This window comes from Helianthus annuus, chromosome 9 (assembly GCF_002127325.2).
Source record: "Helianthus annuus cultivar XRQ/B chromosome 9, HanXRQr2.0-SUNRISE, whole genome shotgun sequence".
Classification (NCBI taxonomy): domain Eukaryota; kingdom Viridiplantae; phylum Streptophyta; class Magnoliopsida; order Asterales; family Asteraceae; genus Helianthus; species Helianthus annuus.
In genome coordinates, this window is record NC_035441.2 from 75,367,939 (window position 1) to 75,386,080 (window position 18,142).

At 42.8% G+C, this 18,142-nt stretch overlaps 2 protein-coding genes across 2 annotated transcripts; one reads left to right on the forward strand and one right to left on the reverse strand.

Moving 5' to 3' along the window:
• Positions 1 to 10,962: 10,962 nt before the first annotated feature.
• On the reverse strand, positions 10,963 to 14,575 carry LOC118481734. Its single transcript, XM_035976953.1, has 2 exons — positions 13,523 to 14,575; positions 10,963 to 11,001 (listed from the first exon to the last, which is right to left on the reverse strand). Exons 1-2 carry the CDS (start codon positions 14,573 to 14,575, stop codon positions 10,963 to 10,965), a joined length of 1,092 nt encoding a protein of 363 aa, XP_035832846.1.
• Positions 14,576 to 15,841: 1,266 nt separating this feature from the next.
• On the forward strand, positions 15,842 to 16,369 carry LOC110876030. Its single transcript, XM_022124214.1, has one exon. The coding sequence runs from the start codon at positions 15,842 to 15,844 to the stop codon at positions 16,367 to 16,369; it is 528 nt and encodes a 175-aa protein (XP_021979906.1).
• Positions 16,370 to 18,142: the final 1,773 nt, after the last annotated feature.

Genomic DNA, 18,142 nt, shown 5'->3' on the forward strand with positions numbered 1-18,142 from the left:
CAACCCCAGCAACAACAACAACAGCCTCAGCAACAAGCCGCTCACGCCAGAACTTTCAACATCAACGCACGCCAGGCTCAAGCTGACAACAACGTGGTCAATGGTACGTTCCTTGTGAATGGTATATATGCATCATGTTTGTTTGATACTGGAGCCGATAACTGCTTTGTGTCATTTGAATTTGAGAAGCTTCTTAGACGTAAGCGCTCTTATCTTTCGACACCCTTCGAAGTAGAAGTCGCTACCGGAAGAACCATTGCTGTCAATTCTGTGCTCCGTGATTGTACTCTCAAGCTCAACAATCATATATTCCCGATTAATCTCATTCCAATGCAACTCGGGAGTTTCGATGTCATAGTAGGCATGGACTTTCTTCGTGAAAACCATGCTGAAGTTGTGTGTGCTGATAAGATGATTCGTTTTGTGCTAGCTAGTGGTGATGTTCTATGTGTTTATGGTGAAACTACTGCGAAAGATCTCAAGCTCATGTCCTGTCTTCAAGCTCGCAAATATCTCCGCAAGGAATATCGAGCCTTCTTGGCCAACATTGTTGTAGCAGAGACGGGCAAGAAAAAGAAAATTGAAGTCAATGATGTTCCTGTTGTCCGAGAATTTCCTCAGGTGTTCCCTGATGATCTTCCTGGATTACCTCCAAGTCGTGATATCGACTTTCGAATCGACCTTATTCCAGGAGCCAACCCGGTAGCCAAAGCTCCGTATCGACTCGCTCCATCTGAGATGCGAGAACTCTCGAACCAACTCCAAGAGTTACTTGAAAAAGGCTTCATTCGCCCGAGCACTTCTCCATGGGGCGCGCCAGTCCTTTTTGTCAAGAAGAAGGACGGGTCGTTCCGGATGTGCATCGATTACCGGGAATTGAACAAGCTGACCATCAAGAACCGATACCCCTTACCAAGAATCGATGACCTGTTTGACCAATTACAAGGTGCTCAGTGTTTCTCCAAGATTGATCTACGTTCAGGCTACCATCAGTTGCGGATTCAAGAGGAAGACATCCCCAAAACCGCTTTTCGAACCCGATACGGCCACTACGAATTTGTTGTCATGCCTTTTGGTTTGACCAACGCACCCGCGGTCTTTATGGATCTGATGAATCGCGTGTGTAAACCATTCTTAGACCGTTTTGTCATTGTATTTATCGACGATGTCCTGATTTATTCCAGATCGAGGGCCGAACATGCGCAGCATTTGCGATTGGTTCTCGAGTTGCTTCAGGGAAACCAACTCTACGCCAAATTCTCCAAGTGTGAGTTCTGGTTGGAGGAGGTTCAGTTTCTGGGTCACATTGTGAATAGTCGGGGTATACACGTTGATCCTGCAAAGATTGAGGCAGTCAAGGGATGGGTTACGCCAAGGAATCCGTCAGAAGTTCGCTCTTTTCTCGGATTAGCTGGTTACTATCGGAGATTCATCGAAGGATTCTCAAGGATTGCTGTACCGCTTACCGCCCTTACTCACAAAGACAAGCCTTTTGTGTGGGGAACCGCACAGGAGACTGCTTTCCAAACCCTCAAACACATGCTGTGCCATGCACCAGTTCTTACACTGCCGGACGGAAGCGATGACTTCGTGGTCTATTGTGATGCTTCAAACCTTGGACTAGGCTGTGTTCTCATGCAACGAGACAAGGTTATAGCTTACGCATCCCGACAGCTCAAAATCCACGAGAAGAACTATACAACCCATGACCTCGAGCTAGGCGCAGTTGTCTTTGCCTTAAAGATTTGGCGACACTACCTGTATGGTACAAAGTGTACGATCTTCACCGATCACAAGAGCCTACAACATATCTTTAACCAGAGGGAACTCAATATGCGTCAACGCCGATGGGTAGAACTTCTCAACGACTACGACTGTGAGATCCGTTATCACCCAGGCAAGGCGAATGTAGTTGCAGACGCCCTCAGCAGAAAGAATTACGTGATAGGTGTTCGAAACATCCAGGCTCAGTATAACCTCGAAGCTCTCATCCGCGAAGCACAACACGCTTGCTTTAACGAGCGTACGTTAAAGAAAGAGCGAATCTATCACGATGGAACTCAGCTTGTGAGCAAAGCCAACGGAATATTCTATTATCTGGACCGAATCTGGGTTCCGAGGAGGACAGATTTGCGAAAGATTATCATGAACGAAGCCCACAAATCCCGATATTCCATTCATCCCGGTGCGGACAAAATGTACCAAGACCTTCGCTACAAGTACTGGTGGCCTGGGATGAAAAGGGATATTGCTCTATATGTTGGTAGCTGTTTAACTTGTGCAAGAGTCAAGGCTGAACACCAAAGACCCTCAGGCTTACTCGAACAACCGCCGATACCCGTATGGAAGTGGGAAAGTATAGCTATGGATTTCATAACTAAGCTTCCGACCACGCCATCAGGTCACGACAGTATTTGGGTTATAGTCGACCGTCTAACCAAATCAGCCCACTTTCTGCCAATACGAGAAGACTATAAGGTGGCCAAACTAGCCCAAATCTACACCGACGAGATCATTAAGAATCATGGTACGCCTCGAGACATCATTTCGGATCGCGATGCTCGGTTTACATCGAGATTGTGGGAAACTTTTCAAGCAGCTCTAGGTACGACGCTGAATTTGAGTACCGCATTCCACCCGCAAACCGACGGGCAGACTGAAAGAACGATTCGTACTATTGAAGACATGCTCCGTGCGTGTGTTATTGATTTTGGTGGTAGTTGGAGCAAACACCTACCGTTGGTCGAATTTTCGTACAATAATAGCTATCACTCCAGCATCGAAATGGCACCTTTCGAAGCCCTGTATGGTAGGAGATGTCGCTCGCCTATTGTATGGCACGAGGTCGGTCATTCACAATTGACTGGGCCCGAGATTCTACAAGAAACGACTGACAAGATCCACCAAATAAGGGAAAATTTGGTAAAGGCCCGGGATAGACAAAAGATGTACGCCGATAAACGACGCAGGCCCCGCAAATTTGCAGTTGGCGACTACGTGCTCCTAAAGGTATCGCCTTGGAAGGGAGTAGTTCGATTCGGCAAGAGAGGGAAACTTGCGCCACGATTTGTTGGACCTTTTAAGATTCTGGAAAGGATCGGTAAAGTTGCCTACAAACTCGAATTACCGGAGGAACTCAGCAATGTCCACCCGACTTTCCATATTTCAAACCTTCGAAAATGCGTAGCCGACCACGACTCTATAATACCACTCGACGATCTTCAGGTCAATGAGACTCTACACTTCGTGGAAAAGCCTGTCGAAATCATGGACCGACAGACCAAGCAACTCAGACGCTCTCGCATTCCTATTGTAAAAGTACGATGGGAAGGCAAACGAGGCGCGGAGTTCACTTGGGAACTCGAAAGTGACATGAAGGCCAAGTACCCGCAGTTATTCAGGTAGATCTGAAGCATCAAATAGGTAAAATCACACGGCGATGTACGGTTCTCGGCCTAATTTCGGGACGAAATTCCCTAAAGGAGGGGAGACTGTAACACCCCGTGTTTTCCAAAGTCAAAGTCAAGATCAAGTGTTGACTGTTATTGGAATTAAAGATTAATAAAGATTAATTTCATTTTAGTTTCATTTTGATTTTCGTATTATTTGGAGTAAGTGTTGTATAATTAAACCAAATCGACCGATAATCGAACTGTGAATCAACGACCGATTGTGTGTGATAGGAAGTAACAACGCAATAAAGCTAGTCAATCAATAATCAAGCTAATCAAATCAATCATCAAACTCAAGTGTGGGGATTTTAGTACTTTTTATACGTGTGTGTGTGTGCCTTATGTGTTATTTGTGCATGTTTACTTTTATGTTAAAGTGTGTGGTGAATCAATCAAATCAATCAAGACTCGAAGGTGAATCAAACTCAATCGAGACCGACTTTGGAAACAAGTTGTAAGGATGCTTGTATGTTAGATATAGTAGTTAGGACTAAAAGTAATTTGATTAGGAATTCTATCATTCTCAAATTATCGTTCATCGAACTCGAAATATCGAAAATCGTCGCGAAACACTCAAAATCAGGCAAGCCGTTCGAACAGGGCAACCTGATCGAACAGGCTAGCCGATCGAACAGGGCAACCTGATCGAACAGGCTAGCCGATCGAACAGGACTGTTCGATCGGACAGCTGCTCGATCAGGAATGCTGCTCGATCAGCTGACCTTTCCTCTTTTGGAAGCCTATAAATAGGGCTGTCCTTGTCAAGCTTTCCACTTTTGGAAAAGCTCTGACCGACCAGCCACTTTTTCTCACTAAATCCAAGATTTCTCTCAAACCGGTAAGTATTTCACTCCAATCTCTGTACGTTTTTGTTCATTAATCGATTCTCCATCTTTCTATCTTTCAAAATCCGATTTTCATCCATGAAATCACCAAGATCTAGGTGTTCTTGAGTGATGTCATCATGGTGTTCTTGGTGTTCATCAAGAACTTCATGTTCTTGACTTCATTCAACCATGAATAAGCTAGATCTGACCGATTTCTACATCAATAACCTAAAATCTTCCATAGATCTTAACATTTCACGGTGGAAAAGGATTGGAAGATGGGTTTTCATCTATCTTTCAACTCTTTTACACTCAAGAAGGTGAAAACGAGACTTGAACCGATTTACAAATCAACCTAAACAAACACATGGTTCAAGATTCGAGTTCTACCAAGAGATATACCGATTCCGGGTTAAACTTAAACTTGGGTTCCAAACCGTCTCTGACCGAGTCTGGGTGATTCCTGCTCAAGTCAGTAGGCTAAATAGGGACTTCAGTTTTGTGATTCAACTCGTAGTCAAAATATCTCTAAAACACCAACAAACAACGGGAATAACCAAGTGTTAGGTGATAAGTTAACCAAATCGAGAAGCTGGCCGAACGGCTAGGCTGTTCGATTGAACAGCCCAACCGAACGACTATGCCAGCCGATCGACTAGGCTAACCGATCGACCAGCACTTAGACTCACCAACTCACAAAGTGTAGTATTGACGAGGTACTGTTCGATCGGCTACGCCATTCGATTGTAATCATTACTGCTCGGATCATGAGATACTATACTTTAAAAACACTTAGACTTTTCAAAGCATTGGAATGTCACCCGATCGAACATACCAACCGATCGAGTGACATACTTGAAAGCAGCAAAGTGCTAACCGATCGGTTGGGGTAACCGGTCGAACAGCAGTTCGATCGACCAACTTGAAAGGTAGTACAAACCATCATACACAAACACATCCTTCACATCAAAGGAAGAAACAATCCACTTGAAGGAACCAGCCGATCGAGCCAGCCAGCCGATCGAATGGATATTCGAACGGACTTTCAAACCAATCGAACAGCCCACTCGATCGAACTGCTGTCCGATCGATTGGCCTATCCGATCCAGTTTCCCTTTGTTTACTTTTTCCGCGTTACTCATCGTTGTGTTATCGAACTATTCAGGCTAACCTATTCTCAGTGCTCCCTTCAATCCACAATCAATCACTGTGAGTATACTCGATCCCTTTTTGCTTTTAGCACTTTTGGGTGTTACATACGTAAACTATCAAAATCACAATCAACACAACTATTTGAACGCTAACCTATTTGCATGTATTACTTGTCTAAATGATTGCTGTTTATTATGTTTACACGTGGAGTGCTATCTACCTGCTTTAGCAACATAGTACTATAGTTTGGACTCAGCACCCGTTCACACGGGGGTTGCTAAGGACAATTACTTGCATGGATTACGGTGGTAATCATGCATTGCGAACTGTCTCGGACAGTCAACCCGAAGTCGTTGGTATCGATGGTCCCATGTTGATAATTTACGTGCATCGTTTGCCCTTGTGTACGTGCTTGGTTATGCGTAAACTATCCGAACTTTATATGCTATATCAAACTTGTGTACTCACCTTTACATTATATGTATTGACTTTTATTTTAACGTATGTGACAGGTGTTTAAGCTACTAGCGTGCTAGGGAAGCGAGACAATAATAAACTTCTAGGAGTCTGTGTCCGTAGGACGGTGTCCACGTACCTGTTCCAGGGCCATAATTATCTGTAGATCTTGCACTAGGCACTTGTAGTCAGTAAGATCCACAGTAGTCGTCTAGAGGTCTTAAAACAATATTTACATTTGGTCTGTAATAATTAAGTATCCGGGTGGTCGGAACAGTTCCCATATTGTTTAGTTGCTTTCTATGATAACTGGTTATTGTTTGGGACACGGTATGGGACGTGTTATATAACTGAATTGTATGATAGTTGTTGTGGAAACTTCTGAACAATCTGTTTCGCTCAGTGCCGCGCCCCGATGATTCCGCCATCGGTTGGGGTGTGACATACATGGGTGCACACCCCAAGTGCAACTCATGCCAAAAACATCACTCTGGTCGTTGCAGCCTGAGAGTTTGTGAATCATGTGGGAAGACTGGTCATACGAAGGATTTTTGTTGGGCTAGTGCTGGCCGGGGAGGCCAAGGAGGAAATGGGAATAGGAACAACCGTGGTGGTGCTGGGAACCGCCCACAAGGAAGCCTGGGAGGTGATGGAAACCGTGCCAACAATGCTAACCAAGCAGGCGCCATGAATCGGAACCAGGGAAACCATCAAGTTGGAAACAATGGTGGGAACGGGCAGAGGCCCGGATGTTTTAATTGTGGAGATCAAGGGCATTTCAAGAGGAATTGCCCAGAATTAAACCAGGCACGCGGAAGAGTATTTAACATGGAAGCCAGGGAAGCGCTCCAGGATCCCAACGTTGTCACTGGTATGTTCCCTGTAAACCAACGCTATGCATCCGTTTTGTTTGATACTGGTGCCGATTATAGCTTCGTATCGCTAGAATTTAGAAACATGCTTAGTTTAGCCGCTAGTAAGTTAGATATTCCATACTCGATCGAATTAGCGAATGGGAAGTTAGTAGAAGCTAACGAGGTGATTCGAGGTTGTGTAATCGAGCTGGGAGAGCGTGAGTTTGCTCTCGATCTATTACCAGTCCAGTTGGGAAGCTTCGACGTGGTAGTAGGGATGGATTGGTTATCAAGTAACAAGGCAGAGATAGTTTGCCACGAGAAGATTATTCGTATCCCGACCGATGATGGTGAGACCATTGTTGTTCATGGGGAGAAGCGTGAGACGCCGTTAAGGATGATTAGCTGCCTGAAAGCAAGGAAGTGTTTGAGGAAAGGATGTGTTGCTTTTCTAGCACACATTGTGGATAAGAAGGCTGCTGAGCCGAAGATCGAAGACATCCCTGTCGTGAGGGATTACCCAGAAGTCTTACCAGAAGACTTGTCTGGCTTGCCACCTCAAAGGCAAGTGGAGTTTCGCATCGACTTAGTTCCAGGCGCTGCGCCTGTGGCTAAGGCACCCTACAGACTTGCTCCGTCTGAGATGCAAGAACTGTCAACACAACTTCAAGAGTTGTTAGACAAGGGTTTTATCCGACCAAGCTTCTCGCCTTGGGGAGCTCCAGTTTTGTTTGTGAAGAAGAAGGACGGTAGTTTTCGGATGTGTATTGACTACAGAGAGTTGAACAAGCTGACGATCAAGAATAGGTATCCCCTGCCAAGAATCGATGATCTGTTCGACCAGCTTCAAGGTTCAAGCTTCTATTCAAAAATCGATCTTCGATCTGGATACCATCAGTTACGGATACAGGAGGAGAGTATCCCGAAGACAGCCTTCAGAACTCGATATGGACACTACGAGTTTCTCGTTATGCCGTTTGGTTTGACAAACGCACCTGCAGTGTTCATGGATTTGATGAACCGAGTTTGTAAGCCGTACTTGGATAAGTTTGTGATTGTATTCATCGATGACATCCTGATTTATTCAAAGACAAAGGCTGAGCACGAGCAACATCTTAGAGCGATTCTAGAGTTGCTGAAGAAAGAACAATTGTACGCCAAGTTCTCTAAGTGTGAGTTTTGGCTACGTGAGGTGCAATTCCTTGGACACGTGGTGAATGGAGATGGAATCCACGTGGATCCAACCAAGATCGAGGCGATCAAAGACTGGGAAACGCCAAAAACGCCAACTGAGATTCGACAATTCTTGGGTTTGGCTGGCTATTATCGAAGGTTCATCGAGAACTTTTCAAAGATCGCTCAACCGTTGACACTCCTCACGCAGAAAGATAAGAAGTTTGATTGGGGAATCAAACAGGATGAGGCGTTTCGGATATTGAAAGATAAGCTTTGCAACGCGCCAATCTTAGCTCTACCGGAAGGTACCGACGATTTTGTGGTATACTGCGACGTATCGCGTCAAGGATTGGGTTGTGTGTTGATGCAACGTCAGAAGGTTATCGCCTACGCATCACGCCAACTGAAGGTGCACGAAAAGAACTATACCACTCATGATTTGGAGCTAGGCGCAGTGGTTTTTGCCTTGAAGATCTGGAGACACTACCTTTACGGTACGAGGTGTACAATTTTCACAGATCACAAGAGCCTCCAGCATATATTCAACCAGAAGGAGTTGAAAATGAGGCAAAGACGATGGGTCGAGTTGTTGAACGATTACGACTGTGAGATCAAGTATCATCCAGGGAAGGCGAATGTGGTCGCCGATGCCCTAAGTCGTAAAGAGAGAATCAAGCCCATAAGGGTTAGGGCTATGGAAATGATAATTCAAACCGACCTTTCCTCACGCGTTCATGCAGCACAGAAGGAAGCTCTCAAGGAGGGAAACCTTGAGGAAGAATATCTCCGTGGGATGGAGAAGATATTGGTGCCAAACAGGGAAGGAACATTGTGTTTTGGGAAAAGGATTTGGGTTCCTCTGTTTGGTGGTTTAAGAGAGGTTATCTTTGATGAAGCCCACAAGTCGCGGTACTCTATCCACCCTGGAGCGGATAAGATGTACCAGGATCTTAAAGATTATTACTGGTGGCCTAGGATGAAAGGCGATGTTGCTATTTACGTGAGCAAATGTTTAACTTGCGCCAAAGTTAAGGCGGAATACCAGAAGCCTTCAGGACTTCTGCAGCAACCGAAAATTCCCCAGTGGAAGTGGGAAGAAATCTCCATGGATTTTATTACAAAGTTGCCAAGAACGCCAAAAGGCCATGACACTATCTGGGTGATAGTGGATCGCTTAACGAAGTCAGCACACTTCTTACCTATCCGCGAGAAGGATAATACAAGCAAATTGGCTGAGATTTACATGAGAGAGATTGTTACACGCCATGGAGTACCTCTCTCGATTATTTCTGATAGAGACGGGAGGTTCGTATCGAGGATATGGCAATCCTTCCAGGAAGCTTTTGGCTCAAAGCTGAATATGAGCACAGCTTTTCACCCGCAGACCGACGGTCAAAGCGAGCGGACGATTCAGACGTTGGAGGACATGCTGAGAGCATGTGTTATGGATTTAGGCGGTAGCTGGGATAAGCATTTACCCCTGGTTGAATTTTCATACAACAACAGCTACCACACCAGTATTGGTGCCGCGCCATTCGAAGCGTTATATGGGCGCAAGTGCAGGTCGCCGCTTTGTTGGTCTGACGCAGGCGATAAACAATTAGTAGGTCCCGATGTAGTTCAGGAAACTACAGATAAGATCGCGCAAATTCGAGATCGCATTAGTGCGGCTCGTGACCGTCAGAAGACCTACGCAGATATGAAAAGGAAACCTCAGGAGTTTGAGGTTGGGGATATGGTTTTGTTGAAGGTATCACCCTGGAAGGGTGTGGCACGATTTGGGAAACGTGGGAAGTTGAATCCGCGCTACATTGGTCCTTTCAAGGTTTTGGAAAGAATTGGGACCGTAGCATACAAGTTGGAACTACCTGCCGAACTGAATAACGTTCACGATACATTTCATGTATCCAATCTGAAGAGAAGTCCAACTCAAGTTAACGTTGCCATTCCTACCGACGAAATTCATATTGATGACACGCTCCACTTCGTTGAAGAACCTGTCGAGGTCACGGATTGGAAAGTAAACAAGACCCGCCGAGCAGTGTCAAGCTCGTCAAAGTTCGCTGGAATGCTAGACATGGTCCTGAGTTCACCTGGGAGCGTGAAGACCGAATGAAAGAGAATTACCCCCACTTATTTCCTGAGAACCCTGCTTCTACAAGCAGAATTTAAAAATTTCGGGACGAAATTTATTTAACGGGGGGAGAATGTGACAACCCTCACTAAACCAGGTATCCGTACGACTTAATTAACTATTAATTGTTGCCTAATTACTGTGCTTAACTGAGATTTCTGATAAACTGCTACTTGATTGTTGATACTTGTACATATCTGCATCATACTTTGATTTTCCGTCACTACATTATTTACTTACTGAACTCTAGTGACAAACATGATGCACAAAAGCACAGTAGCATTTGGACGGATAACCTATTTGACATGCTGATATAGCCAGCATCAGGAAAACACTGCCTCTAAAGGCCTGAATGAGCCAGAAATATATTACTACACCCATAGAGTGTGTAGGGATACAAGGGTTGTATAATTGCGTCTCTAGGAATAAGATACAGAGATTGGATGTGCCTAAAACGTATTCTAAGCACAAAACACAGCACTTTTATTTACATACTAGCTTCTAGCTAACTAATAAAGTGCCAAAATATGAGGAATTATTCCTGACACTTTGCAGAATAAATTGTGTCGCTAAAAAATATTATTTACGACGCTTAAAGGATTACTTAAGCACTTTAACGGATTACTATCCAACTGAACAACCGGACTATACCCGGAACATAAAAATATTGCCAGAAATATTATTGGTATTTTTTTTCTGAGCCAGTTAGGGTCCTTGATTACCCTAACACCCGCTTTATAACGCATTAAACAACTAACGGGGTTAATCCCTAAAGTTAACCGACTTAACCAAACTAAACTCTAACTGAACGATCAAGATCCAACCGGGTGACCCCACCCCCCTTAGGGCCGGTTTGGTCCCTTTGTAACTAAGGGTACAACTTTTTATTATTTTATTAGTTTCGTGGATATCTAGAGCATGAAACCGATGGACGATGGCACTTGATTTTTCTATATAAACACACACACACTACACAAGATCACACACACTAATCACCAACTCTCTCTCTCTCTCTTGCTCTCCTCCCTCTCTCGGCCGTAAACCACCACACCCAACCATCCATCTTCGAGTTCTTGTCTTGCCATTCCAAGTGTACACAAGTGTTGGGGATCACGTACGAGGAAGCTTGAAGCAAACGGAAGTTGGAGGACCACGTGCATTTGCTTTTATCCACGCCATTTTCGCCAAAGATCTTCCCTAGCCCCAAGCTAGAGGTATAACATTTAAAACTTGTTCTTGATCGTATCTAAAGTGGTTAAAAGGATTTTTAACGGTTAAAAGTCGGTAACCCATCTTTTGAATCTAAAAAGTCTACAAAAACTCGAATATCGTTGGTTAAAAGCATATAACGCGTGTAAAAGTCGTAGTATTCGAATATGTTGGTTGTAGAGACCCGATCTACGATGTGGTGGCTCTTATCATCGTTTAACCCGACTTTGTTAAGATCCCGAATCTTGACATACACTTGTTTCTTTTGTACAAGGGTTAAAAGGTGAAACTCCACCACACGGGAAAACATGAACTTGTGTAAAAGTGTTTTGACATGAAAAATAGTATTTAAAACGAGCCGATCTACGTATGTACAAGTGGTATATTCGTAGAACCAGGTGTCGAGAAAATCATGTTTTAAATAAGTTGGATAACATGCTAACAAAGGTGATTTTTATAAACTACAAGTGTATAAATACTTGTGAAACGAAAGATCCGACAAAATAACAATTTTTATAAAAATTGTCGGGAAGTTGTAAAGAGTGATTTGTTCCAAAAACGGGGTTTTTGCAAAACTAAACTATTTTATACATAGATCCACTAAATGTAACGAGATCTATACAATAGTTTTAGAAAAACTACAAGTTCATGTATAATGTGATTTTACATAACTAGTCTACGAGTTAATGTGTTGAAACTAGTTTGAAGTATCGGAAATTGATTTGGTTGATTTGAAGATGTGTTGAAATGATTTTGTAAAAGAAAATGATACGCTTGAAAGCGTGGCCACCTCCAGTTACAGGGGAAACTCTGGCGAAATTTTCTAAAATCTAACACTTAGAATTATTTACAAGTGTTAGACTACTTTTGACATATTTTCAAATATATTTCGCCATGACTTTATTTACAAATATTCGGAGGTGGGGTTTTCACAAAAACTAAACGTGATAAATATAAATTCGGTAAATATATTTTTCACAACACTGTTTATGATTATTTTGTGAAAACGTATAAATATTATTTTTAGAGTAAAAATAATATTTACTAACTTTGTCGAACCCAAAATAATATCAACGCTTACACGACAAACATATAAGTTACAATGGTAATTACTATTACCGCTTAATCGCCAAAACGTAACTTACGCCTTATCCGGAAATATTCATAGATGCGGATATTGTCAACGTATTATTTTGGAAAGTATTGTGTAAAAGAAAATATATTATTTTTGAGAAAAATAATTATATTTTGGAATGAGAAATAAAATATATTAAGTGAGACTTAATATTATAAACGCACATGTATTAATTCCCCCATCCTTGGGAAGGAAATTAACTACCAAGTATATACACGGAACGGTTGTCTAACTGTTTCCCGAAAATGTAAACTATAAAGCTAAGGCACGGCCATCCGTCTAATAGAATTAGCACATGTAGGTCGTTGCGCAGCAGTTGGATATTTGGATTACTTGGTATTGTGACGCACTCACTGTGAGTTCATGTCCCCCTTTTCTCTTAACTGTTTTCAGTTTTATAAACTGCGGGGGTGAAATACATGTTACTATGATTATGAATATGTTTATACACGGTATGGTTAGCGTAAGGAGGTTTGTTACTCAGATCATGTGAGTGGGTAGGCACAACTTGAGGCCATTAATCCTCATAGCAGGACCGAGGGACAGGAGCGGTAGATCTATCTGGGTGTAGCGAGCCCAGCCCCAGGTCCAGCATAACGGACCTCGGGATGACTTAGTGCCCGACGCATAAATCCGCTAGGTTTGAGTCATCCCTACTTGCACTTCACACATATCAATGGCCTTGCAAACCATTGGTGATCTCTTTTTCCTTATTTGCTACATACCAGGTTTTTGATAAAGATAAAGGTTTGTTTACACACTTTCGCATGAACTCGCTCAACATTATTGTTGATTTTTCAACTTACATGTATTTCAGGAAATTAACGATCTGGCGCGGTATGGCTTGTTTTCCGCTGCATTAGGCCCGAGGTCATCCAGGGTTCGAGGCTTGTGACTCTTTCCTGGACAAGTCACAGTCCCTGAACCATGTTTACTTTAAGTTTGCATTTGTAATGTTTAGACAAAGTTTATGGTTGTTGGGTGTAAACCCGTTAAGACAATGTTTCGATATTTTATTATCAATGGATGATCTTGCATATTTTAATTCATATAGCTTGTTATGATTAAGCTATGGTATTAAGAAGTCACACCAAATTAACCACGCTTCCGCAAAGCCAGGGTGTGACAGTGCTCGCCCCCGCTCTAGAAGATGAAGAACGTGTACCCGAAGTCATAAATTCGTTAGTTTCATTATAGACTTCAACAACCTCCTCCTCATCCGAATCATGCTCGCCACTAGCTTGCGTACCCTTCTTCAACACTCGACCCACAGTGGTACCTCCCTGATCACCATCATCATCCTTAAGAGCATCAAATGGGTTAGACGTTGAAACCTTGTTCGAACTCCTTAAGGACTGTTTTGGTTTTGGTTTGATAATTGGTCTGTAGACTAACTTAGGTTTTTGATTTTTCATGTGGAGGCCTTGAATGTTGGCTTTCTTATTTTTATCACCTACAACCTGAAAATCATCACTCTTCTTTCCATATTCCCCATTCGAAACAACCTGAGGGTTCTTTGGGCACGAGCTATGTTCAAGACCAAACACACAACAAGCAAAACACCTTAAAGGCTCCCAATCATATTCAATTTTTATCTCCACTTTTGAATAACCATTACCATATAAAGATGGAATTGCAACAGTGACACTACTCTTTAAATCATCCCCCGCCTGAACCTCAATAAGCGCTTTAACATAACTGCTTCTACCCCAAGACTCAGCACACATCGTGGCAGTATACGAATCCATCATCTTAGGCACCCCTATCTTAGATGCAACCAAACTAAGAGCATCCTCAGTATATGCCGTTAACGGCACATCGTGCATCTTTACCCACACCGAAATAGCTTTAATATCCTCTTTCTCCAGTTTGATAGAGGCCGACCACTCCTTCAAGATAATCGAAACATTTCTTATCAACCATGGCCCATCCTCTAACATTTTATCCATCCCTTCCTTAGTTTTGAACTTAAAGGAAAAGAAACCGTTCGCATTCATCATCAAACTTGCCAGACCATACTTAACCCAGTTGTTCTTAGCAAAATAATCCACCACCGGAAACGCTATCCGTTTACCCAAGAAATACCCATAGAGAGTGTTTGCATACCTGTCCATGACTTGTTTAACCGAAGACAGCGGAATAACAACATCAGCTCCATCCACAACCTCAGAAGACTCCATCCCCTAAAGTTCACCTTCGCCTTCTCCTTAGAGTTATTTACTACATTAGCAAATGATACCGGTTCCGTCGTCCCTGAAGTTTTCGAGTTCCCTTGACATGTCGATGCAGCAACATTGAGTACTGAATTTTGCGCATATCTCATGCTAGCTTGATTAATCCCTTCCCTATCAGAAACCCTTGCTGCTGGCCGCAGGTTTTCAGCTTCGATTGGAACTGAAATCTTTGACAATTCATCAATTACGTTAAACTTACGGGGATCAATTTGAGCCGACTGAACGTTGCCCCGTCTAGGTAACCAAGTATTACCATCTACATCAATAACACAGCTAGCCAAACTTTCAAACGAGTATGTGGGTCTTCCGCCGTCAACATGTGTGTTCTACTCAAAAGAGATTGGCGGTTTACCACAATCATCCGGAGAAAACATCCCATCCGATTTAAGATCATTCATACGTAACCCTAAATTGAAATCGCACAAGAACAGGGAAAAACGAATCACTTACACCTTTATCAGCGACCAAGGATGCGACCTGCCGAAACCCTAATTAATTGCAGAAAACAGCCGATCAGCCGATCACCCCGTTGATTGCCGAAACCCTAATTAATTGCAGAAACCCTACTTGATTGCCAAACACCCGTGGCCAATCAGAAAGCAAACGAAAAACGCACAACTGGAACCCTAATATTCGACAACCTAATCTGATGTCAATTGTTTAGCCGTCTAAAGGATGAATGAAACCCTTAGATACTAACCAAGATTGATCAAGACCAGGAATAGCTTGAATCTTCTAGGGTTTCACGATGTCTCCAAAATCGCCAGAGCCCCATTGTCGTAGATTTCTGTATTGTTGACTTTATTTCATGGACAATTAAAAAAAGGGTACTTGGTGAGTAAGCTATCAGAGATATTCCTTCGTGAGATTGTTCGATTGCGTGGTACTCCATCTTCTATAGTGTGTGATAGACATCCATGTTTCACATCACGATTCTGGAAGGGTTTCCAAAATGCTTGGGATACAAAGATAAGATTTAGCACTACTTTCCATCCTCAAACTGATGGACAATCTGAACGTACTATTCAAACTCTGGAGGATATGCTTAGATCGTGTGCACTTGAGTGGACGGTAAATTGGGATGAATACTTGTGCTTGGTGCAGTTTGCCTACATCAATAGTTGGCAAGTTAATATCGACATGGCACCTTTTGAATTATTATACGAGCGTAAATGTCGAGCTCCCACATGTTAGGATGAGGTCAGAGAAAAGATGATTGAGGGTCCTGAACTTGTACAGATCACGAATGAAAAGGTTGCTATTGCTCGTGAGAAACTTAAGGAAGCCCAAAGTAGACAGAAGAGTTATGTTGATCGCCACCGGAGGGCTTTGGAATTTAATGTTGGTGAAAAAGTGTTCTTAAAAGTCTCACCATGCAGGGGTGTCCGACGTTTTGGTATAAAGGGAAAGCTGAGTCCTCGCTTTATCGGACCATTTGAAATTTTGGAAAGAGTCGGCGAAGTTTCTTATCGGTTAGCTCTATCGCCACAATTGTCGCACGTGCATAATATGTTCCATATTTCACTGTTACGTGGGTATAATTATCATCCACTCCATGTTGTGAACTATTCTCTACACGAGATTCCTGAGGACTTATCATACGAAGAGGAACCCGAGGCTATCTTGGACCGACAAGAACGCGTGACGCATAAGAAGTCTTTTCCGTTCGTCAAAATCTTGTGGAAAAACCATCCAAAACGTGAAGCCACTTGGGAATCGGAGGAGGCGATCCGTTCTTAGTATTCGTATTTATTCGAAACCTAAGTTTAGTGTTCCGAATGGTTTAATTTGCATATATGGAACTTACTTGTGAGTCTTTCGACTATTCTACATCGTGTTTGCAACTTTGTTATCGTTATTCTTATCCTTGATCTGTAACATGAATAGTATACTGTCACAGCCCCGATCCCTATCTCCCGGGAACGGGCGGCCGCGAGCCAGTTACGGTGGTATCATATTATTAATTTATTACTCCAATTTGGCAGCGGAAATTTTCATCAGGACCGTAGTTAGGAAATATTAAATCAGAGTAAACCACCATATTTTATAATATTAAACACATGGGTAAAACCCAAGTTTTTATTACAAACTGAATTACAGGGATAACTCCCACTTTATTGAAATAAACGCTTTCTTTTATTTAGGTAACTTTTATTGCCACTTTTCCAAGCCTCCAGTGCTCTCCAGCTGGCTTCTATTTGGCTTTCACATTTCGTTACCTGAAACGCGTTTTAAAAAGGTTTTGTCAGTGGGAAATACTGGTGAGTGAATCCCAGTTTAATCAAGTTTAAATAAAAAGTCACAGTGAACAGTATTGAGGGCGCATCCGCAATTACATTTGTTTCCAAGTTATATCAATTATCACCCGTGGTACTGTCGACACCCGACTTGTGGTAATGTTACTCCATAACCAGGTTGTAACAAATTTTGTATACAAAACCCCAACATACCCACGATAATTGTATTCTTACAAATACTCAATAACTGTCATTCGCATTGAAAAGTATGTAAGGTTTTGTAAAAGCATTTAACAAAAAGTGGATCAACTCACAAAAATGAGTTCATAAAAAGAAGGATCACTCACACTACTGTTTTAGGTTATCCTTTATGATTTCCTGGTGAATATCTATAATTTACACAAATGCACGTGTGTTAGTATAATAACCCATTTTAACATTAGTAATACCCTCCCCGAGACGGCATTCCAACGACTACGTCGGGCAAAACCACGACAGCCGTTACGGAACCCTAGATCAATCGGGCAGCGTATCTAATACGTATCCAGGGGTTATAATACTTACAACAGAGCAGAACCTCGCTAGTTTAGGGGGTATTGGACTCGGGTATAATGCCCACTATTTCGAATTTAGAGAGACAGAGAGAAAGTTGAACGAAACAGACTGAAGGCCGATGGCCTCCATTTATAGGGCTGTAATCGCGATCTCTCGCGGCCCGCGTGGAGTTTGGCCAGGCCTTACGCGGCCGCATTGACTTAGGTCAATGGCGTAGCTTGGCTGGGTCACCCCCTAGGCTTGACACGCTTCGGACACGTGGCCGCACCGGGCTGTGCCACAATTCTGGGCACTCGCGGTCCGCATTAACTTAACCAAACATGTACGCGGCCCACCTAAACTAAAGAAATCAAAGAAATCTGGTTACCCACTCGCGCGGCCCGCATAAGCTTGAGGTGAGGCCCTACGCGGCCCGCCTCAGCTTAATAATTATTGTTTTTATTTATTTTATATAGTATAATCTATTTTTGGGGCTCGGTTTTCACATACGTGGTGCATATAAAGACATATTGGGTTATTTTAAGATGTATTGGGGTGTCAGAATTATTATGAGAGGTGTTGGTTTTACCGAGGGTTGTTATATATACCATTTTCGTCATCGCTAATTTCGTGGACGAAATTATTTTTAAGGGGTTGGGAGTTGAAATATAACATTAATTTCGAGGACGAAATTTCTTTTAAGGGAGGAAGGATTGTAATATACGAAACTTTGAAAACCCTA

What these genes read in the sequence shown, in the direction of transcription:
- LOC118481734 (XM_035976953.1), bottom strand. Translation starts at nt 14,575, where the DNA reads ATGGAGTCTTCTGAGGTTGTGGATGGAGCTGATGTTGTTATTCCGCTG. An exon ending in CTAGAGCGGGGGCGAGCACT is followed by an intron (nt 11,002 to 13,522) that starts GTCACACCCTGG and finishes GTGTTTATATAG; the next exon opens with AAAAATCAAGTGCCATCGTC.
- LOC110876030 (XM_022124214.1), top strand. Translation starts at nt 15,842, where the DNA reads ATGATTGAGGGTCCTGAACTTGTACAGATCACGAATGAAAAGGTTGCT.